Raw genomic sequence first — 24752 nt, forward strand, 5'->3', positions numbered from 1 at the left:
TGGAAGTAGGCGGGAAGAGAACTGCACTATGGGACTTAGGGAGTGAAAAATGGAGATGGCTGAAGGGCAGATCTGTCTGTAGATATTTGGACAAGGAGGAACAACTAGAACATTTACAACAAAGAAGTTTTTTATGATAAAAAACCCTCCACAATATCTAACTGTAGTATTTTTAATGTTTATGACATGTTTTTAATTATCAAAAGCAGAGAAAAAAAATAGCAGTTGCTTTGAATAAACATCTTGATGCAGTTTAATCATTCTGGTAGGAACACTAACTTCCCTTCTCTCAATTTATTCCAGAGGAAGGGAACACTGGGTCTTGACAGGAGCTTTTTCTTGATTTTTAATGTCTTTTTTTAATTAGAGGTGCTATCAGAGGGTCATCCTTCTTTTCCATGGGAGAATCACTTGGTGAGCCTCTCAGAGGAGGGTGAGCTGACATCAACTTAGCAACAATCTCCCTTGTGCTGCAACAAGCCATGCTTCTTTAAAGGATCCAATATTCTTGTAAAAGAGAGGAATTGGTTGAAAATGCTATCTTGGAGCTGATAGGAGGATGGTGTCACAATAACTGAAAAATAACAGCTTTTACAAATTACTCCCTATCCATTTAGAGAATAAAGTCAGTAATCCTTTTAAGACAGTTGGACAATTAGGCTTGGTCATGTCCACTTTGGTGTGGTTTCACTGAGGCATTTTAAAGGGGCTGAGGGTCAATAAATTATTGTCCCTTGTATCCAGTTAAGGGAACAGACCTTAGAAGTGTAAGGTAAAGATTCAGATACCAAAGCTCCTGAAAACATAGTGGGAATTATTTTTATTGACTTCAGTAAACTAAGAAACAGCTCTAATTCAGGGTCAAAAGGGGTAAGTCTGAGGCAGTCTGAAAACTGAATTTAGTCTTGAGGAAGGTGTTTAAGTAGTGAATTATTTTGCATTCTAGTCCTGTCCTGCTATATATTTTTGCATATTTTGCAATCCAGCAAAGTGCCTCTCAGCACTCTTACTGAAACATTCACCAGGCTTTGGGAGTTTCTGAAAAATTTCCTCTGACTTCTACTGGAGATTGCCATTGGTACACAATGTAATTACTTCATGTAATTAGAAGCAGTTTATTCCCTTCCTGAAACTTGATAAGCACAATAATTGCATGTTGGAAACAACAACTTTTCCAAAAAAGCGCTTTTTGTGCTTTTTTGTGTTCAGAGTTCAGGCTGGGTCACAGAAGCCACTGGACCAAATCCATGAAGAGCCATGTGGGAAAAGTGCAAGGCCTTTCTGACTGTGGCTGTAAATCAAACCCAGCTGACAGATTAGGGGACATCATCTGGAGCTGCTGGTCAGCCTGGTGGTGTGGCCAAGGACATCAGTGTGATAATTATTGTTTCTTTTGCTCATCACTGAATATAGGAAAGTGATTAGAGCATGGTTGGTGACCTCACACCTACTGACATCAGCTGTGAGATCATGGCATGCTCTATGCAACTATCTTATTAAATGAATTTGTTTTCCTAAAGGTCTGTGGGAGTCCACAAGAATGTTTAAGAGCCCTACTGACCAGAAGTTCACCCTAGAAAACATCAGAGTACACTAAATTGTGTATGAGCTCACAGAAAAATGGTTGGATTAGCTTTCTTTTTAAAATAGTTGTGAGAAATAACCCACTTAAGCAGTTATTGGGATATTTTCACTGAGATCATCACAGTAATCTAAATAAAAGCGTGGTGGGGATTTTTTTTTTTGGAAATTTTTTCTAAGTGTTTCAATGTAAAACCAAAACCAAACTGACTTAAAATCCCTAAATTTTGCACCAACAATTTTTAGGTCTTTCCTTGAAGAAGACAAAGGCATTAAAACAGACCAGAATCTGGTGGAGAAAACTTAGGGCCAGCACCTGGAAGGGGCATGGAAGAACATTGTTTCTGCCATTTTATGGATGTAGCTTATGAATTTCTGTCTGCAGCCATTTCTAAAACCCCAGGAAATGTTCATGGGTTACACAGGTAAATTAAACATTGTGATCTTGCAGTCTCCACCTTTTTAAAAAAAATTTTTGTTTTAATTTTTAAAATATTTTCTTTTCTGCTCACATCTGTTGGTGAAAATTAGAGTGGTGGTGGGTTCTCTTGGAGAAAATTATCTGAAACCAGGATAGCAACCCTGCTTCCGAGTGGTAACAACTCTAACCTAAAGATCTGATGGTTGCTACCAAAATACACCATCTCATCCATCTCTTCTTTGCTTCCTGCAGTAATAATTACTTTTTTAAATCTGAGTTTAAACTTCAGGTAACAGCTCATCACTGTATGAAAATGTCAGAGTCCTTCACAGAACTTTATTTAGATTCTTGTCTAGGAAGCCTGAGGATGTCTCTCTATCTCTTCCCTCTCTTTCTGCCTCTCTAAAATAACTCTTTGTAATTTCTGCTACATTTTCTATTTTCTATTGAATTATAAACTTGAATGTTTTAACTCTATTGCAAAGAAATACTGTCCTTTACAGAAATTCCCTAAAGGAAGTTGCAGGCTTTTTGCGTTTATTATGGTTATTTCAAATATTGAAAAAACAGAGAAAATAAGCTACAGGCAACTTATTTGTCTTTTACAAGAGGTTTAATATTTACAGAACTAGCTAATGCTATTTTGCTTTCTTTAGTTCTCACAGACAAAGCATTATTTTGTTTATGGATTTATTTTAGATACATAGTAAAACTATGTGTATTTTATGTTGTTAATAACACTCACTGCTTTAGAATTGAATTCTATTCCAAAGAGGAGAAATACACCCTGAATGCAAAAGTGAAATAATTTGGATTGAAGTAGATGTAGACTTCTATCCCAGGTTGGAATTGAGCTGAATGTTCACATGGATGTGGTTTGGATTGTATCTGTCCTTAGGAGAGACAAGATTTTTGGACAGCAAGTGTCAGTGTTCAGTGTCCTCACACTGGCTTTGGTGAGGAACTGCAGAACTACAGGAAGCTCTGCACAGAGAAACCCTAAGAACAAAGAGAAAATTATTTGGGCTTTTTAAAACTAGTTTTTTCTCCTTTTATTTTCTTTTATTTTCTCTCTTTTTTCCCCCCTCTTCTCTTCCCCTTTTCTGTTTTCTTTTTCTTTTCCCTCTCTTCTTCTCTCCTCTTGATTTTTAAAAGCTGGATATCAAAAACCTGGCATCAATTACAAATTCCAGACCTAATGTCTGTTGAACAATAATAATTTTATTTCTTTACAGTTAGATTTGCAAAAAGAAATCCAAGTTAAAACCTCAAAATATTCCACTGTTGGCTGATTATTTAGTTTGGTCAGATCACCTGCGTACCAGCAGTGGTGGGTGGAATCTTACAGTTGCTTTTTGGGAAAATGACAATTCAACCTTTATTTGGATTATGTCCCTCTGGGGTTATTTATTGGGGGTTTTAATTTGATTTTTTTTCATATAAAAAGTTCCATCTGTGTCTCTTTGATATTCTTTGTAGTAATGATGGCTTTGACCAAGCTAGAGGAAACAGAGTGGAGAGTTAAATGAACTGTACTGAGAAGTTTGATAAAAACCCTTATTTTTTACATTACTGATACATTCTTAGCCTCCAGAACTTGCTGGATTTTGAAATGAGGTTCTGTAAATTCCTGATACCACATAAAATTTAAAAGGAAAGAATGTGCAGGTTTTTTCTGTGAGGTATAATTTGAAGTCTGCCTGTAAATTGTTTTTAATTTTCTTTTTATTATTATCCTGCATGTTGATATTTCATGACAGGTCATGGCTGCTCCTAGTGATGCAGAATATTTCAGTCTGGTTTAGGACTGGTACTTGACACAGCCATCTGTACTACAATGATGAGAGGTTCCCTTATTGAAAAAAGAAATTATTTCCAACTCTTCAGAGCTGCTGTGTTCAGTGTGAATAATTCATATCCAGCAGCATTAGCAAATATCCATCCTTGTGAGAGTGACCTCTGAGAAGCGATACAGCCTCTTTGCCCATGGGTATCAGAGTTTATTGACAATTACTCTTTAAAAGAACACCAAACAACCAAACAAAACTCAAAATTACTTCATTTAATATGATAGAAACAGCAAAACACAGATGTTACTTTGGGGAATCAAGCTGGAGATGAAAGAGACCAGTCCAAAAAAAGGCCAAACTCCCCTTAAATCCTTGGGTTTGTTAACAGCCAGTAGTAGTGGGGAATTAGTGTTTCTTGCCAGTTTATTTAAGCTGAAAATGGAGAAAATCCTTCGGGTGGATGAGAGGAATTGGCAGAGCCAGCAGAGCCCTGCCCCAGTGTCTGCCACCTCTCCTCCTGCTGCATTCACAGCCTTCCCCACGGGCAGTGGGGCTTGCAGAAACCGGGCTGAGCTGGCCTCCCACCATTGTCACCTCCCAGAAACCCTGCACAGCACCGGACAAGCTGTGCTTTGTATTTTCATAGCCTGAGGTAATTAGTGCCTGGCATCTGTAAAGGAAATAAAATGCACAACACCGGAGTCTCTAACATGACACTGTTTTCATTGCAGGTTTAATTTTGCAAAGAGCATAAAGGCAGATACATCAAAATGCCAAGAAGCCTCTGTTAATTAAAGCCTCTTTTTCTTTTTCTTCTTAAGATTTGCATATGTATTGAGCCATTAAAGAAAAAGATAAAAGGAACCCCAAGACTGTTTATGCATTTCCTTTATGACTGCAGCTACTTAACTTTGCAGGAGACATTATTTTGACTGGAGCAAAATAATGTTCTGTGGCTTGACAGAACTCCAGGCTGCTCTGCAGTGCTCCAGAGGCAGACAGTGACTGGTGTTGGGATGTTTCACCTCCCAGCCCAAATCCTGCACCCAGGTTTTATGCAGTGCTCTGCCTGTTGTGACATTCTTGTACCCCACTCCTGTTCATCATGCTTTGGTTGGCCCAGATTTGGGGGGAAAAGAACAGATTACAGCTCCCCTCTGCAGTGCTGAAGCTTCCTCTGCTGCAGCTTAATACCCACACTCTGTTTGATTATTTACCATTCATATCATGTACCTTTCATAAGGTACAAATAATGCACCTCCTCCTCAGATTAACAGTGCATTGTCCTTGGAACACGGGCAGAGTTGGCAGCAGGTGAAAAGTTGCCTCTGTCCAAACCACCAGCATAAATCTCCCAGACTTCTTATCCCAGGATTTCACCTCAGAAGCTTGGGATCAAGATCTGTGTTATTTAGTTGGCAGGACAGCTTTTGGGGGTTAGTTAATTACCCTGTAACTTTTTTCATCAGACCTGAAATAGTTAGCAAGGACATTTGGAGCTGTGCCTCACTGTAGATGCTGTTTGACTTCTCTATTCCAGGACTAACAGCCAAATAAGTCCAAGTAAAAGGATCCAAATTTTACAGCGCTTATTTGGGTAAAATTCACGGTTTGTTTTCCGTAGATAAAGATTAAATAAGAACCAAACCAGGGCTTTTGGAACTGGCCCCTTAATAGCTGAAAGGAACACTGGAGACATCTAATGGAAGATCAATATGTGAGAGTCCAGTACAAAAACCACTATATTTTCTTTTTCTTTTTTATTTTCTTTCTTTTATATTATCTACAAGCACAAGCTTTCATATTTTTAATGTAAAAATGCATACAGATCATTATATATATAAAAATCAACTAGCCTTGTAGCAAACTGCCAAATCCAACTATCCCCAGGTTGGGGACAACCTGTCTGGATCCAGGTGCAAACCCAGTGGCTGATCCTCACTTCCATCTGCAGTTGCACCAAACCCCCAGATACAAAGATTCTCAAAGTTCTAGGGAAGTTTTGGGTCCTGATCCAGGTCTTGCAGCACGGGCATGACTAACTCTTCATCAATTGAAGATAAATATTTAAAAAACTTCATAAATGACAATCAACTTGTTGAAGGTAACAAGTATCCCTTTCACCTTTCCTCCCTGTTTTTATCTTCTTTCCCATCCTCTTTCTGCAGAAATGGCAGAGGAGAGAAATTCAATGTTAGTGTCACATACACACACTTAAACAGCAGCAGGAGAAAATTGAACACAAAATTCGACAGAATTTAATCTGTTGATGTCTGCTGCAGAAAGGCTACTGAATGTGGATTCATGCTGCACTCAGCCTTTTCAATGCTTGGGCAATTTTGGGCTCAATTTACACATTGTGGGAATATGACAGATTTATAACATATCCAGTAATAGGTTGCAACATGGTGAGCAACAGTAGATCAAGTTGCATTTAATGCTGTGTTATGCATATCAACAGAACAGGCTCCAAGGTAAAAAATTAAGGAGCAATTAAAGAGGTTTGTTTTGGAGGAAAGGTCACAAAATGGCAGCCTCCCTTCTGACCAAGTGTTTATCTTGTTTGGCAGTTTTCAGTCTTTGTAAAGGAGTGTTACTATTTTTATTGTAGGTTCTTTATGTAACAAGGGATGTTTGCACAGCGGAACATTTTATTTTCACCAGGATTTTATAATTTACCCACACAGATGTTATTAAAGAAGATACAATTTGCTGGAAATCTTTTAGAAAGTATGAGGGCTGTAACTTAGCCTCTCCTTCCTCTCAACTCTCCTCCTATGAATATGATTAATTATTTTCTCTTGTCATTCATTTAGAACCTTTCTGTATTTTAAATGCAGCTCCAACCTGAACCCCAAGAAAGGATTTTCAGATAAAAGAACTGTTGAGGTTTTCTAAGAGGGATGAACCAATTGCTTAGCATGCCAAAGCAAAGACGTGACTACGTTGCCATGGGATTGCAGGTAAGGATTTTGTTTACTTCAGATACGTGTACCAGCACTGATTTGAAAGATAACAGAACCCCAGTGCTTCAACTTGCAAATGCTCACTCTGGCTCCTAATGTAACTAGATTGCTGGCAAGTTCAGTCTCTCAGCTAAAGAATTCTGGTTTGTGAACAGGCACTAGCTCGCTCTTTTACACTTGTGTTGATTCTACAATACTAAAAATGTCAAAACCTCTATTTTTCTTTTTTTTTCCAATTTTTTTTTCCTTTTTAAAAAAAGTTAATGATATGATGAGTAGTTTGGGAACAAGTGTATCACAGAGGCCTGTTGCAAGAACCCCCTGCCCAGAAGCACACGGTGGAGTTTCCATTGCAGTGTGTCCAGCTGATGGACAGCAGCACACGTGAACATGAGGACCAAAATACAGACATTCCAGGACAGTGAAATGAGCTTTTACCACCTAGAATACAGAAGCAGAGAAAACAAACAACAGCACAAACAAAATATTAAAATATACATCTGAATGTGATGTTCTTTGCTGGTTAGGTAAAAGTTAAAAAAAAAAAAGTACTTTGGTGAAATATCTTTAAGTGAATACTTTTGATAGAAGTCGTAATTTGGAACTTTTCTCTGTTCACATGGATATACAGATCTGCCTCTTCAGCCTATTCCACCACTTATATGGCTACCTAAAGCTCTACAAAGTGATAGCCAGCTAGATTTACTCACTTTCCTACACCTGTGGCAATTTGCATTTGATAGGCTTTTGGACTTATTTCCTCGCAAATACCCACATTAAGTACAAAGCAGTGGAGAGTAAAGTTGTAAGCAAATGCTCCAAGGGGGCTGTTCCTCAAAGGAGAACACTGCCAATTTGTCATCCCAACCCTTGGCTGTGGTTGACTGCCTGATCTGCCCAAAGGGAAGTTACACCACAGGTGGAAGACCAGCACAATCTGAATTAAAAGCTTCCAGTCTTGGTTCTTGCATCTTTTAACAGTTAAGAAACCATCTAGACAGGAGGCAAAACTTGGCAGCTGGCTTGAATGAGATTATGAGGGAGAAGGAAAGCACTGGACATCCCAGGCACCAAAATCTGATAAAATGCGTTTCTGCTTCATTGTGTCAGATAAAAGTCACAAAAAACCTGCTTTGCTTTGAGCCCTAGAGTGCTCCAAGCAGAATCTGGAAGTTTAAATGGCTGAATATTATGGTCTTTTGATATGATAGTGGCCATTCAGATCTGATTTACATTTGGGCTTAGACTTTAAATACTTGCCTTCCCAACGATTCAGTTCTTCGGTATAAAACTAACTAAGAGGAACTACTTGAATCAAAAAAAAAGACCAAAAAAAAAAAATCTAAATACTAACCATAGGTAAATCAATAGTAATATGTTTTTTTGAGGTTTTTTTTTCAGTTTGATTTCCCAGCACACATACTCCCATTTCCCCAAGCACAGTGCAATGCTTTGAGGGGAAATGGTGAAATGCTGCTGGACTAGATGATTATTTCTGGAGAACTCTACAGTTTCAGAGGAGCTGGAAGAGCAGCTGAACTCTAGCTCTCTTGAAATGTGTGTCTAGCTGGCTAAACACTCCAGGAAATAGACCTTTCCTATATTTTTTGCATACCTTGCTAAGAACATCAACACTCATGGATTTGACAAAAATAACAAGGAAGGAGTGAAAGCGTACAATGAGCCAACTCAGAGCTGGTGAAGGTGTCAGGTGAACTTTCTGTTTCAACACAGAAGTCTCTACACATATTCAGTCCTTGAGAACACCAGTTGTGATGGTTGTTGATGGACTGAGGGCTGAATCTTACTCTCCAATGGCTACTGAGCAGCTGTCTGGCTGGAAGTGATGTTTAGGCACTACTGACTTGCAGGGGATTGGAGCTAGCCACGTAGAAGCAGAACTTTCTCTCTTGGTTGCCAATCCCCACAATTGTCTAGTCATTTGGAGTTCATTTGGTGTTTGATTTTTTTTCCCCCCCCACAGTAGTCAAAAGCAGTGTGGCTAAATATATCTCAAAACAGGAAAATAGTATGATTCCGTGTTACTCAAAAAAGTGGCGGTGTTTGTCTTTTTGTAGTTTTTTTTCTTCATTGCAAAGTTTTGACCACTTCTCATTAAACGCGCTCTGCTTGCCCCATCCCTACTCCAAGCTAATACGCTCTAAAACGCTTCTCTGGCTTAGGAGAGCTCTTTTTAGCTGCTGATTTTGGTGAGCATCTTATTAATGGCCTGCTTGACGTGGGTGGTGGAGCTTCGCCTCCGAGTCTTGCCCTGGACCATCTTGCGGCGCCGCACCTCGCGGCAGAGCTCGTAGAACGCCTCCATGATGTTGCCCTCTCCCGTGCAAGCGGAGCACTCGTAAAAAGCACACGCCAGTTCCGTGGCCAGCTTTTCACCTTCCTCCGTGCTGACTTGCCTGGAGTGGTCCAAGTCTGCTTTGTTCCCCACCAGGATCAGGGTGACGTTTTTGGGCTTTTTGACTTCATCCAACAAGTTCTTAAGCGGCAGCATTTCCTCGAAGCTGCCTCTGTCCGTGATGTCGTAAACCAGCACGAAGCCCTCGCCCCATCGCACGTGTCCCTCTTTCTGAATGGCATCCTCCTGTTCAAAAAAGACAGAAGAATGCCTTAGGAATTTGATTTATGAAGAAGACAGCAGGCCTACAGCCGTGTACGTCTTCTTTGCTTTGTACTTTGCTCACATCACCTTTTTTATCACGTGGCATAGGAGATCTATTCCACCCTGTGCCGTGACCTATCTGGCCTGTTCACCTGCCATGTTTTAAAAGGGAGACCTGACCATGACAAATCTGCTCTTTACTCCAGTGGGAATCATTGTCTGATATTGCCAAGCTCCATCACTTGACTGTAGAAATAGACTGTGACTTTGTGCCTACTTGTTGGGCTGGCCCTCAATAAAAAGGCATGACAATAAAATAATTTTACCCCCGGAGTAAAGCCCTTGACTTGTTTGTACTTCCAAGCAGAATCCCTTTCAGAAGAGTGATTTATGAAGAAGACAGCAGGTCTTCAGAGAGGTGCTGATCCTACAAAGCTGCGTGCATCTGCTTTGCTCTATACTTTGCTCACATCACCTTTTTTATCAGTGGCACAGGAGATCTGTTTCACCCAGTGCTGAGACCTGCCTAGGCCTGTGCAGCATGTTCACCTGCAATGTTTTAAAAGGGAGACCTGACTATGACAAATCTGCTCTTCACTCTAGTGGGAATCATTGGCTGAAGTTGCCAAGCCTCATCACTTGACTGTAGAAATAGACCGTGACTTTGAACCTGCTTTCTGGGCTGGCCTTGAATAAAAAGGCAGGACAACAAAATAATTTTACCCCCAGAGTAAACCCCTTGACTTGTTTGTTCCTCCAAGCAGGATCCCTTGCAGAAGGTTTGGATCCAGCACGGGGGAGGAGAGAAGGGGTTCTGCCCAGAAGCAAATCTGTGTCCCCAGAGCAGGGCACACCTGCCAGCCCCTGCACTGCTGCCACCAGCACAGTCTCCTGCCCTGCTGCACACCCCAGCCAAGGCGCTGGATAGCAGCAGCACATGCACCCACGCACCTGGCCAGCTGTGTCTAGTATCTCCATGGAAACCACTTCATCATCAATGGTAGCTTGGTGACGGTATGTCGACTCTAAAATAAGAACACACGTAGGGAAACGTATTAAAAGCACGTAATTTTCCTTTTTTTTTTTTTTTATCTTCCTCACAGATCTCCCAGCACAAAAGCAGACACGTGACATGCAGTTTGACTAAATTTTCTTTGTTGGAGCTCTTCCAGCCATCCTGGAGCACACTCAAGTCCTCTTTTCTAAAACAGCAGTACTTACCTCTCTTTACTTCCCCGTGGGTTAGACCTGCAAAAGCCTGGAGGATGCTGGAGTCTGAACCCAGCAAAGGACAGTTTGCTGTGGCACAGAGCTCTGCAAAGCTGTATCCCATTTTTCTTGTTTGCTTCCAGGAAAGGCTGCTATCTTTGGAATACAATACCACAACTCTCAAGGTATCCAGCTCAACAGAGTGTCACTGCATAGCTTGCTGATCAAAACCAGTATGGTTGCAGATCAAGGAACCCAACAACTAAGCTCAGGCCTTATACTGTGAAAAAATTACAGACCAGTTAGGTATGTTAGGAATGCGTGTTCTAAACATGCTGAAATCATCACATTCCCCTCTTCTAGCAAGGGATCAAGCAGTGATTTCCCTGTTTATGATTTATAAGGGTAACCAGTGGGCATTAAGCATTTACATCATGGAAAAACAGAAATCAACAACCCTATTTACTGTCCCAGGTTTTGGAACAAAGCAACTAATCAGAAAACTAATGACGAAGCAGATTGGTTTATCTTAATAAGCTGATAAGCTAAATTTGATAGCATTTGACCTAAAATGTGGAAAACTATCTGTGCTAACATTCAGATTTATTACTGTTGCTAGCTCACAGATGTCCTATATCAAAAGACAAATATGTATGCTGTAAAAGTCTGGCCAGTGACTATGAATGCTTTGCATTGTCAGAGACACAACTCTTTCATTTGGTGCAAATCTCTTTGATAGGAACAAAGGATATCTTTTTAGGAAACACATGTCTTTAACTCGAACTTCTGCAAGGGCTGGTGTTTTGCGAATGCCTGTTCTCGTTATTCCTTTAATAATGTCACCTCGAATGTTTCAGTGCTGTCTGTGCTGCAAACAGCCTCTTCCCAAACCAAAAATTCACTCCCTCCCTGTGCCACCTTAATAGCTTTAACAGCCCAGCTGTCTCTAATAGGGACAAATGGTCAATTTACTTGGGCAGATGGCAAGCAAGCTTGCTGGAGGGTTTGAGGTCATGAAGACTGGCTTTCTTAAAGGCTGTAAATACCCTTTCTGGATGGTGTCTCCAGGCTGTTGAAGGCCTTGGAGTCTCCCTTTGTGATCCTGAGGCTATACATGCACAACAGAGTGAGGTATGTCAAAGTCCCTTGGTGGAATGTCTAATCTGTGCCTTCCACACAGCCTCCTGGCTGCAGCAATTCCCTCAGGAAATGCAGAAAGAGCAGGAAACTCTGGTTTGGTGTTAGAGCTGCACCTTCAATGAGTTATTTCAGTGTTCAGTGCCGGGTTGGGATTCCCTGTGTAGTACTCCATGCTCGAGGTTATTTAGGAACTTCTGCTCTGTTTCTTTGGGGGAGGGTGCTGTGCAGGAGTAAGCAGTGTGATTTTACTTACTCTGAGTAAGCAGTGATTTTAGCTCCTTACTTGCTAGGGCTTTGCAGTGCTCATGTGCCTTCAACCATCTGGCCCAGCCTGACAAGTGGCTGCTGAGAATTTTTCCACAGAACCTGAGAAAGTGCTCACCCAGCCACGACTGCAGGATATCTGTGAAATGTCCTCAGGAGACATTTCATATCTGTGAAATGTCCTCAGGAGGCAGGAGGGGGTAGGCTATCCCATGAAATTTACAATAATATAATAAAAAATAATTTATAATAATAATATAATATATAATAATAAAAATATAAAATCCTTGAGATTTGTTCTCCCTATGAAATGGGAGAATAAATCTCAAGGAACAGACTTTTGCTCCCCGTGCAAAAGCAGCATGAATCTTAAATGACACTTAACTTCTCAAAATAGGACTCTGGCAGCACTTTATGTTGCAAGTTTAACTTGCTTTGGCTGCTCATGTTGGAATGGAATTTGATCTTGGATGAGTAGCACCGATTTAGGTCAGATTCATGTAAATAAATCTTCCTAAATGTGTGTCTGCTCCTGTGCTCTGGAATGTGTGGTAGCTGGGTGAATTTTAATGAGAAGTGTAAAACAGCTGGAGGTTGAAAGCATTTTTGGTGCAATCACAGACATGGCTTCTCCTTCAAGGGAACAGAAAAATCTGAAGAATCTGGTTGTCTTGTAAATTATGAGCCCTGAAGATGTGAGTTCCAGCCTGCTCATATTGATCCCGTGGTACATCACAAAATATTGCCTGGCTTTGGGATTTATTTGTATCATTTTCCCTGTGGCACTGCCTTTCTTTTCTTTGTTGGTTTTTATTTTTTTTTGTGTGTGTTTTTTGTGTGTTTTTTTTTTTTTTTTTTTTTTTTTTTTGGTTTTTTTTTTTTTTTGAGACATGCAGCCAGAGAATAGGGCTTGAGATAACTGCAGGAGCCCTGACTGAAACAAACCACAGACAACACAGGTGCCTGTGTCTCAGCTGAGCACCCTTGACTCCTATTTGAGTTGATGAAATAAAATAGGTGCTGCTGGATATAGCTTGTCTGAGCTCTCTCCTGGAATAAACTGCACCTCAAAAGTACTGGGAAGCCCAAAACTGGTCAGGTGAATCCAGGCTGTAAAAGTCTTATGCTTGCATCATCAGGGTTAAGTAGAAAAAAAACAAGGTGCAGCACTCTACCAGCAGCTCCCAAGATGATTTTAGGCAACTTTCTCACTTCAGACTTGGCTTTGCACCAGTTGTTGCCTTTTATTCTATCTCCAGCTATGTGGCTAAGCCCTCAGAGATGGAACAGGTACCAGAGATGTGCTTTGCTCACAACAAACTCAGAGCAGAGCCAGGGAGCTGCTGTGAAGACTGCCTGAATCTGGTAGTGCTGTGGAAATTGATTTATTTATTTGCTCTGCTTCAATATAAAGAAGTAAATCTGAGCTGTTCTTGCTGTGCTTCCAGTCATATTCCCAGTAAGAGGCTCAAAGGTGTGATGAGTGTGGCTTTGAAGGCTGATGCCAGATTTCAGAGTGGCTCCTGGTCCTAAAGCTGAAATCCCCCAGCACTCCTGCAGTGCAGAGCACTCTTGGTTCTCATGGTGCCATTGTTTGAAAAATTCAAGTTTATTTCAAATAGATTTAGAGCTGTCAAAAGGCCTGACAAACATGTTGGAAAGTGGCAGCAGTTGGTTTGGTTTTGAGCCACAATAATTCATTAATTAATGAATTAATCAACGGACCACACCTGCTGATTAATTGTGGAAAAAAATATTTTGCAGGGACAAAACCATCTTCCCTGGGGGCTCTTGGTGTTGATAAGCATGTTACAAATATCTCTATTCTTCTGAGCAGTATGATTAAAAAAATACAGAAAAAACCCTACTTTTCTAGGGAAAATTTTGAAGCCCATGATCCACAGACTGTCTATGGATGAAATATTCAGTCACAGCTTGATTATATCACATCCTGGCACTATGCTTACTGTGACATTTTAAACAGAGTTTTGGCCTATGAGCCTTGGCCGGCCATCTCTCAAGCCTTTGTTTTGTCCAGGACTATCCTGCTTTTATGAGTGTATTTGTTCCAGAATACTGTAGTTTGTAGAGAAAAACTATTATCTGGAAATTAATTTCTAGATTTTGAGTTATATTTGCAGTGATGTAAAAGCTTTTAGTGATGTAAAAAGCTGTTTTCAATACTTATTTATTTTGAACCACCAATATATATTGGAATTTGTCATAGCTCTAGAACATAATATTTGCATGGAGGTGTTTCTTGCTTTTAGGAGTAGGTAAATCAGGTGAGATGGAGCAATTATATTTTACAGGCAAACTTAAGCTAGCCTGGTCTCTTGGATGCTTTTAAGTACAGAGCGACACAACCTCTCGTTCCATACAGTATTTTAGTTGATTTTTTTGGTCAAGAGAGGTTACTAAAACAAGGCCAGATAAAAATGCTTTAAGAAACTTTGGTCTAATGGTGGTTTTCAGACAGGTGGATCTGAGAAATTCAAGAGATCCCAAGACTTTTTGTGTATTGATTACAGGAAAGTTTTCAGACCAAAAACCTCAGTTAATAGACATGAACTTTAAAATCATGGTTAAAGTCCTGTCGGATGGCAATGTCTAAAAGACTAAAACTCCCCATAATTAGTTCTGTTAACAGAATAAGTGTTCTTGGTTATTGTTTGGGGTGGTTTTGTTGGTACCTCACTACTCATTTACTCCTGCAATCTTTGACACCCATCAGGGCCACCTGTCTGTCACGTTTGAGAACAGTGACTTTGACAGCCCACTGGGGGGAAAAAAAAAAAATTATTATTAACTCTGGTGGTGTTCTCCCAACCCTTCCTTGCCCCAGCCCTGGTGAGGTCTGTCCCCTTCTGAATTTCTCTGCTGCTGCAGGAGCTTTTCACATTTTAGAAAGCCCCTGTAAGCTGAGTGTATCCTCCTGACTCAGAATGTCTCTCCTGCCTTCTTCTTTCCTCAACCCCAGCGTTTCTCAAAGCACAGTGGAATTCATTTTTCTTTCTTGCCTCTGGCTGTGTTCCCTCTGTTGTTTACCTTACAGGAAGGTTTTTATTTTGCCACCTCCAGTGGTTTTACAGCAAGAACAGTACCACAGTATAACACAGTACCTTGTGTATTTAGCACATATTTCTAATGCTAATGCAGCATACATGTGTCTCTCTATTCATTAATATCACAGACCCCCAAATGAGAAAAGTGGGGTTATTTATTAATAATTCCATCAAACAAGATGCCATGAGTGGCCATTGCATGATTTTTATCATGTGTAAAAGGAGAAAAACTAGTAAAAATAATGTGACTCTGTGACTGATAATTAGACTTGGACTCTTCAATGTTGTGCTGTCCAAGAGTCAGGAAACAGGGTAGGAAAAGCTCCAGGAGGTTGTACACTCCCAATGTGTGTTGTGTGCTCTTAAAGTGCAGCTGTCAAGCTACACAAACACTCGTGTCAAGCTACAAATTTCAACCCAAACATGGATGAGAGAAAATACTTGTTGGCAGAGATATTTAACCCAGGTCTGGAGCCTCCAGCCCACTTCACACGCAGCGGGTGCTGCTCCTGGAATTCACGGGGCGATGTGCGAGGTTTCTTCTCAAACTTCATTTCTGGCTGCCCTCTCCAAGGCCACCTTTGCCAAAATCAGATTGGTGACTGTGCTGCGGGTGTTCCCAAGGTGGCCAGGTCAAGGCTGGGCACAGAAGGAGCCGGGTGGGAGGCACTGGAGGCACTGTGCTGGCTCAGCTGCTTCCAGCGCCTTTTCCAGTGCTAAGTGAAGCTCTCAGAGGTTTCTGTTCCATGTAAATCAAGGCTGGGTGAGGCACAGCAACCCTATTCACAACCCTAAGAGTTAGAGCTCTAATTACAGAGAATTTTAGACTTTCTGTGCTAACAAGCACTGACCCCCAAAGAGAACACTGCATTTGACCTGAGGCCGTAAAAAAAAAGCTTCCAAAATTGAATGATAAAACTAAGATTATAAGTGTGTAGTTTGAATAGAAGTGTGTAATATTACATAGTAGAAAACTTTAGAGTTTAAACTTTTAGAATATAGTAATACATATAAAGCAAAACAGAAGTTTTAGGGCAGTGGCTAGTCACTCCTCTTCACCTCCTTCTTAATAGGTTTAGGTAGTATTATATAATTAGATTAAAAAGTCCACATTGCACGCCATGAGTAGTTAGTTATTAAATTAAAAGTAAAAATAATTTAGGTGTAATTTCTTAATTAAACAGTTTATCCGTAAAAAAGCCTTGTAGAAAGAGAGATAGGGCTCCATTTTTGGTTTGTTAAGTGCTGTAGAACTCACAGCTTGTGAAACTATAATATAAATAAAAACTAATAAACATCTGAGTCTGAACAAGAAATACCGTATCCCACATTTAATCCCAACCTTAGCAAAAAAAACCCCCCAAAAAACAAAAAAAAACAAAAATCCATTACCTAAAGAGGCACAGGGTAATCAGCAGGCAAGAGCCTCTGCACCAGGCAGGATCTGGGGCTGTCCCTGGTCCATGGAGATGGGCAGAAAATATTTGTGGGTGACCTGACCAGCTACTCTACATATATATATATATATAAACCCAGCTACTATAGTGGGGGAATATGGAGAACAAATCCAGGAGGAATGAGACTTGATCAGGTTGCTGCTTAGTGAGAAGTTTGGTTTTTATCATGTTTTCCTATTTTTAATTAAGTGGGAAAGTAGTAGATGGCTAGTGTGTACATAGCCCCAGTAGATATAAAGTTCTCATCTTGGTGTGAGAGGTTCTGTTGCATCCCTAGAATTTCCTCTTTTCAGGTAGAACACATGGGTAATATAAACCTAGTCTAGAGAAAATAATTTTTTCTTGATGTGTTGATATTTTCAATAAATAATATTTTGGCCTCCAAAAAGAAATTGTAGAATAGTTTTCTTGAAGAGGACTCTAAAAACAATGAAAAATGTCTTTGATACCTCCTGCTGCATGTAAATTATTTAATTATTTTTCTGCTGCATGTAAAGAATGGGGTTTTTTTGAGAAGTGAGGTGGTGTTGCTTTTCCTTTCCTATAGGTTCTGTCCTCATTCAGCTTTTACTGGGCTAGACAAAGAATTTGTGGGCAGGTACCTGGAACTGAATTCATCAAGGCATGCTGAAACCAAACCAATAAAGCCAGAGCAGTGCTAACAAGTAGGGAGCAAGCTCAAAGGTTTAAACAGTTATAGGTTGTTTTGGCTTGATGGTTTTTTGGTTTTCATTTAATTTCCTCACCAGCGTTTAGAAGAGATGTTGGTTCTTGGTAGGAAATACATCCCTGATAAATTTAAGCCTAAATAAATAATATTTTGCTATGCCTTTTTGCCTGATTGCAGCAAGAAGTGTTTGTTGGTGAAGCTGAGTTTCACCTTACTTCTGACAATATAAATGAAAGCTAACCAGTGAGAATTTTCTCACATCCAAAACAAGTAAAACAAAAAGCCTTCTCTCCTGAGAGAGCACAGGCAAACACTGGAAAATTCTGCCCATCTGGGAAACATTTCAGAATATGATGAGCAACAAAAGTAAGGGCAAAATATTTTGCAGCTGTAGCTACAGCAAGAACAGCCACTGCCATTCCTAAGTTTTGCTGTCTGTTGAGCTACTGTAAAAAAGCAGTATTTTTATTACTGGCATCAGGAATATCTTCATCTTGAGACTCATATGAAAGAAAACAAACCACATTTTCAGATAACTGCTTCCCTTGTTATTGTAAGCATCTTCTGTTGCTGCTCTCAATTACAATTTCATCATTTCAAGACTTTGTTGAGAATTTTAGAAGCCAGAGTTGGTGTTTTAAGGTGCTTTAGGCCATATGAGTCCATTTCCTTAGAAACACCTCAGAGAAACTGGGAATACTTTCACGGCTCATTGCTATAATACATTCAGTATCAATTCCTCCTGCTGAAGAGCACAGTAAAAATGATGCAGCATATTAAAAGTATATCAAGTTAAATAAAGTTTCTGCTGTTTTGATGTAGGAAAAATGTGATCACAGGAAGATGCCTAGGAAGGCAAAACCTAGACAGCCGAGGACTGAATCCCTTAAGCACTGAAGCAGAAGGAATGAGTAATTTTGTCAATAAAAATCCAGGATACGAATAGCTGGGATCTGGCTTGAGAAGAAGGCTGTTTCCCAGTGATTTATAAAGTGCCTACACATTTGTCATGGCAGCCCTTCCTCCCAGCCCCAAATGATGGTCACCATCAGAGCCCGCTCAGGAGCACCTGTGTCACTGCCAGCCTGGGCTTGGACCAGCTGGAGCTGTCAGCACGGCTGTTGAGCTGAAATATGCAGAAGGAAAAGTTCTGCAAGAGGGTGGCAGAACTCCCTGCTCCTCTGCTCCCTGTAGGAAATGGTTATTTTCCACCAGGAGCTGCTTGCTTTCCTTAAAGGCTGTCAGCCCTTGCACCCAAGGGCTGCAGGGGCCACCAGTTAATGATTTATAAACACCTATAAATACTCTGGGCTGCTCTGTTAGAAGCTCTGTTTGCTGTCTGGGCAGTTTCTCCCTCTGCTGCTGGGTTTTTGTGCTGGAGACAGGCAGTTAAACCTTCAGGAGTGTTAGGGCAAACTTGCTGAGTAAGACACCAGTCAAGAAAACTAAAAAAAAAAAGCCCACAGTGCACAATGTTTCTTTAACTTGGGATCTGCAGCGGGGATGGCAAGCCCGGGGATCAGGAGTTTGTATTCACATGGTATTCCACATGTCCAGACAATGTGTTAGCTGAATAAACCAGACAGCAAAGACAATCCTGGAGAGCTGTATTTGGATCTGAGCTCTTTATCATGGCTTTGGTGGCACAAAGTTGTCCCAAAAAGATAGTTATTTTATCTTCTCTTGCCAGGATATATTATAATATAGAAAAAATTATACTAAATAATATAAATTATTTATGTAATATGTATAATTATTTATGTAATATTATAATTGTATAATATTATACGATTATATAATGAATATTGACTATAATATATTATAGATATACACTTATATTGTTTTATTTATTTATATTAAATATTATATATATAGTTTTATTTTAAAAAATAATAAATATATAATTATATTAGCTTCTACTCTTTAGTGAGTCCTGATTCCCACAGCTAAGCTGTTTCTGGTTCTCAACCATTTTGATGAAAGCCAGTTTGGATATATTTCTGATCTATTCCTACTTCACTGTTCATACAGACCTGTATTCATCCAGTGCAGAAAACAAACTCAGGCCAACGTTATTTGCTAGTTTTGCCATATTATTTATATCCTGTATGGGACCTCCACCCTTTCCTTGTGATTCCTGAATGATACTGTGTTGCTAACAGAACCCCCTGGCTGTAGATGTAAGAAAAACTGCCCTTCTAATGTAAAAATAATCATCCTTGCAAGAAGTTTTCCAGCGGGAAAAGCCTCCTTGCCAGTGTAAATACCTTCACAAAATTGTTTCTGCTGTTCTTGCCACAGGGGTGTCATTTGCAAATCTTGAGCTCGTCTGTAGGAGATTTAGTTTTCTGCTCTGGGAGAATTCAGGGCTCTAAGAGACATTTCTGTCTCCTTCCTTAAGCAATTTTTACAACTTTGTCTCCTATCTTTCTTGCTTTCCTGATGCCTACACATCTTACCCATGTTTGAGGGTCTTTTATGGGCTGTCTGTATGTGGCATTAGATAGGACTTTATAGAAACACTGTTCAAGTGTTTTATTCTGCCAGGGGAGAAAAAAGAGTGAACAAAAACCTGTACAGAAATTGTGATATAGTCACAAGAAATACTCTTCAAAAATGTCACTATTAATCTGATCTAATTCTTACAGTTACTTCTACTCCTTTAAAGTAGTGAAGAGTCTTCTCTCTATCCCTTTCAAACTAAATAAACTTTGCTTTCTGTCGTCCTTTGCCTTCATACACAATCTGTCATGTCCTGCTCTACTGATCATCTGCTGAGACAGAGTTTTCAGAGGATTGCCAAAGTCATATGAAATGTGTGAATAGCTGGAGAAAGACATCTAGGGGCAGTGTGAGAAAGCCAAGACACTTTTAGAAAGGTCAACAAAAATATCATCTCCTTGTTTGCTGATAGAAGTAGATTTTTGTTTCAAATCCAGGCTTTCCTTGGTGTTTCTGTGTGCCTTTGATGAGTGGCTTAAATGTGAGTATCAGTTACTCTAAGGATTTGCAATGCTTCTGTAAGATGAAGGATTTTGGAGGTGAGACACTGAGGCAGAGAGACTGAAGACAACAAATCAGTTACAGAAACAAGAAAAGAACTTGGAGCCTGTCTCCTGCATTTACCTGGGGTTTTATTTGTTTGGGGTTGTTTCCTATATAGCAAAAATTGATGTTTAAGTCCTTGAGCCTCAGGAACCCCTTGATTCTCCCAACTATACATAAAAATGCTAATCCAAAACAAATGATAAAACATAGTTCATAATACTCCCCCTTTTGGTTTTTAGGAGGGTTTTCTTGTTTTGTTTTGATTTTTTGTCCCTCCCAATTGTTAGATACCCCAGCTCTGTTTCTAGTTAAACAAATTGTTCAGGTTTTGGTGGAACAACAAATGTGTTCTCAGAGAAATGATGCAAAATTATTTTTAGAAGTGCTCAGTCATAGCAATGATGAATTTTCTTCTTTCAACATTTTATCCAGGAGATTCTCCATGCATGTCATGGCTTTTGGAGGCAGGAAATTTGCTGCTGCCCATGAAGTTCTCTGCAGGCCCTCTATCTGTCTGCTGCTGTGATGGCTCTTTGGGCTTTCTCCTCCTTTTTTTTTGCCTCCCAGGAAAAAATAAATTCAGCAGATTCTGTGATTACTCTGATTCAGCATCTCCAATTTTAAAATCAATTAAATATCAAAGTGAACCACACTATCTCTCCCTCTTTGAGCTCATCTGAAGGCACCATAAATTCTGGGCACTGCCAGCACATCCTGGGGGAATTGCTGAGATGCAGACTCAAAAATTGTTATTACAATTTACTGGGACTGGGGAGAGCAGCTATTCCCTGCTGAAATCCCTGCAAATTATGGGGTCAAGCCCTGGGGTCATTGAGGCCCATGAGAGTCCCACATTCATGACAAGAGTGTGACTTCACTGGTCCCTACCCAGGCCAAACATTTTGAGGCTTTCTAACATCACACTGAGGTTGTTGATATGTTTTTCAAGTTTTGTTCTATTTAAAAACATGTAAACATTAATGAATTTTGGTGAAATCCATGTGGGAACTGAATCCCCTTTCTCAGTGTATATTTAACTAGTAAAAGAAGACTAGTTTAATGCTGAATTCTTTATGTATTTAATATTTTAGAAAACAACTGCATGTATTCTTTAAAATGTGCTGTTCCAGCCCTATTTCTGCATAGAGCTCTTTCATCTAATTCTGCTGAAAATATCAGATAGCTGCAACTTTCTGTAAATGAAGATGGATGTGGAAACACATTCACCTTAATAATGCCAGGTAGGAATTTACCTTGAGGAATTTAACACCTTTTGGAAAAGCAAACAAAATCCACATGCCTAGATGGTGACAATGAGTTGCCAGTTAAACAGAAATATTGGAGAAGTCAAGGCTGGTGGTTAACACTCCCCAGAAAATGACCTTTGCTGAGGTTGTTGCCCTTTGGCTGAGAACAGTTAAATAAAAAGCAGAGAGTGAGATGTACTTTTGGTGAAGATGCAGCTGTCCTGCCAGTGGTTGCACAGATCCAACATCTGCACAAAAGTGGCACAGCTGCAGAGCCCTGACTTCAGCAGCAGCTTTGTTTTCCAAAGCTTGCAGGGCTCAGTGATGTTCCTCCCACCAGAAAATGTTATTTTGTGGTTGGTAATTTGGCTCCTGGTGGTACAGCATTCCATCCAGGTGCTGCTAAAAATATGGCCCTTCATTTTCTTCTGGCAGGTTAGAATAGTAAGGAATATTTATAAGGTGTGTTTTTTCCCTTCCAGTTAAAATGTGCCACCCTTGAATAAAAAGAGGAATAGTTGGGTTTTTTTCAAACACGGTGCTTAGTTTAGGTTAATGTTGAATTTCCATCAGGCCTTGAACAGCTTGGTGAAAGCTTTCCTTAAAATAGGAACTGTCTGGGGATTGCTTGCATCAGAGGGCTAATGGGTGGTTGAAAACTTGACATAAGAAATAAACTATAAATTTGATGTTTTTGTCTCAGCCCCAGTGATTTTTGGCAAAAGCTCCCGTTGCTTAGTAGCTGGATGGTTTGCATCTGTTTTACTCCTGTCCTTTTAGAATAACTTGACAAAGCTGCTTATTTCTCCCAGTTGAGGAAATTATCCTCACTGACACAACTTTAATTTTTCATACTGATTGAGCATGATATCCCTCTTTCCACAGAACTGCCAGCCCATGACTGCTGAGAAGAAATGAATCTATTCTGCTGAAACTTCTCAGTGAATTCAGATGTTTACAGGCAACTGGACACCAAATCACTGCAGGATGACAATGCTAAGAGACAGAAATGCATTTTTTCAGGCACTGGTTTTGAAAGATTTTCAAGGTACAGTCTCTTTCTCATTGATCTCTGAAGGCTTAAATAGTGGTTACAATTTCAAGATTATTTGTCATCTCTAACACCTCAGGACCTTTTTTGAATCCCATTGTGATCTGTAGTTCGATAAAATAATAGTTTACAAAACAATCTCTTGGTGAGCAGCTTCCACTAGAGATTTCTGTGATTAAGAAATAGCTCCTTGACAATAGTTTATTAGCTTTTGAATTTCTCAAACCTTTTCCTCGGAGCAACCTAGCGAGCTGAGCATCACAATGACTATAATACATAATTTAAGCTATTATTCTCTAGACTGAATGGTGATGTAGAATTCAGTAAGTCAGAAGAGATTTAATTTTTTAGTTTATTGCTGCCTGCACGAAAGCTTTCCTTGCTGCAAAGAGAAGACAATTAGATTCCTGAGGGGCACAGTAATTTGCAATTGTATTCATTTGTAAAACAGAAACAAATGTCAAGCCTTGTAGAGCAAAAAGGGCATGGGGCCCTCATAATGGGGCAAATAATAATAAACCTTGTAGCTTGCTAATAACTTCATTTGTGTGCTTAAACAAGGCAAAAAGGATGCTTTTGCAAGCAGTGGCCCTGTAAGAAATTGATGAACTTGGACTGCACTGACAGAGAAGGCTTTATAAACCTCTTGTCAAGTTCTTAGAATGATGTACTAGTGCTAGAAATGTAAAGTACTAACACCAACAATACCAAAGGAACATTCTGTTGAACATTCCACTGTGCAGCACAAGGCAGCTGACACATAATTCACTGAGGACTACATTGATAGGAGCAGATAAAAGAATGTATTTGAGTTCAGGTTTTGCCCAGGTTTATTTTCCCAAGATGGGAGTTTGATATCTGTTATCTCTCCATTTTGCCAAACAAAAATCCTGGATACTTGCCTTTTACAAAGGGCTGCCTGGGTTCTGTAATACAATATATTAAACTTCATTTCTGCTGTGCAGTTTTATGGCATTTTCTATTTCCTTAATGAAACCTCTTAAGGAAAGAACATTAATAAAGAAATTGGTATTTAACTGTATGATCTGTATTGGAGCCTGCAAAGGAAGGAGAGGGAAACATATTGTTGGAGAAAAGAGAATTTTCCAGCCCTTTATGTGTGAATTATTTAGTCCTGAAGTACTGAAGGCACCTTCTAAGAAGTTAATGCCTTTTCTTGGACTTCTTGGCCTGGATTTGCAGAGCATTTAAATATATGCTAATTTAAGAAACACTAAGAAAAATTGACCTTGGAACAAATTTTAAGTGAAACCTCTAATTCAGGAGAACTGTTCAACAGGTTTTTTTAGATATCTGAGCCAGTTTCTTGAAAATGCCAGACCCAACAGAGCTAAGTGGGAGCAGTGGAAGGGACATGTGGATGCCCTTTAGTTGATTGGTGCCCCTATCTGGTCACCCAAAAACTAAGAGATAATATATGTTTGAAAATGAGGACCAAAAAATTATCTAAGTCTAGGTAGGCTGGCTGTAAAAACCTTTTTTTGAATTTTTAACATCTCTATCCCAGAGCACAGATCTGTACCTCAGTCATCTTATTCTCCAGCAGAAGACATTTGGGTTATTCAAAAGGGGAAGACTGATCTCACACTAAATGATTTGAAGAGTTTAATGCTGAAGCAATTTGTTTCAAAGGCAGAATTCCCCTGGATTTCTGAGTGGGCAGAAATGTGCCCCACACACTAACTCAGCCTTTGTCTGCTCCTTCTCTCTTCTACCATCTTAGGCAACAATTTGTTCCAGCTTAAAATGACCACAGAGAAGATTTTTTGCAGCAGATTCAGAGGCTGACTGAGGCTTGGAATTTTAACTCTGTGATTCCAGTGCTTCAGCCATGCCATTATTCCAGAGCAGGCTTCCAGGACAAACCACCTACCTAGCGTTGGGTCGTACTCCCAGATGAACCGCTTGGTCAGGAAGCGCACCACGAGAGCTGCAGGGACAAAGAGATTTCGGGTCAGAAGGACAAGGCATCAACTAAACAGATTGTTTTTAAAGCTTTCCCAGCAAAGTTTTCTGTGTGAGTGGACAGGTAGCAGCTCCCCTGAGGTGTAAGCAGGAGTCAGGGTTGATTATTGGGGCACTTGAGCGAGAACTTGTCACTGTGGCCCACTTTCCACTTTTGGATGGGGGCAACAGAACAAATCAAAACAAACAAACCAAAAAACTTTTTGCAGCATTAAAGCAACTTCGTGGGATGCTTTA

General features: G+C 39.9%; 1 protein-coding gene across 2 annotated transcripts in view; it reads right to left on the bottom strand.

The window, feature by feature from the left end:
• Window positions 1-5518: 5518 nt before the first annotated feature.
• The window catches only part of RERG (RAS like estrogen regulated growth inhibitor), a 97890-nt gene continuing 78656 nt past the window's right edge, over window positions 5519-24752 (bottom strand). For both annotated transcript variants that reach the window (XM_041398846.1, XM_041398845.1), the window contains exons 3-5: window positions 24424-24480; window positions 10330-10403; window positions 5519-9360 (exon numbers count right to left, since the gene is read on the bottom strand). In XM_041398846.1, coding sequence (XP_041254780.1) covers window positions 8953-9360; window positions 10330-10403; window positions 24424-24480 — 539 coding nt within the window. In that variant the 3' untranslated portion in view covers window positions 5519-8952. The remainder of the gene's footprint in view (window positions 9361-10329; window positions 10404-24423; window positions 24481-24752) is intronic.

This window comes from Onychostruthus taczanowskii, unplaced genomic scaffold (genome assembly GCF_017590055.1).
Source record: "Onychostruthus taczanowskii isolate IOZ18803 unplaced genomic scaffold, ASM1759005v1 scaffold15, whole genome shotgun sequence".
Taxonomy (NCBI): domain Eukaryota; kingdom Metazoa; phylum Chordata; class Aves; order Passeriformes; family Passeridae; genus Onychostruthus; species Onychostruthus taczanowskii.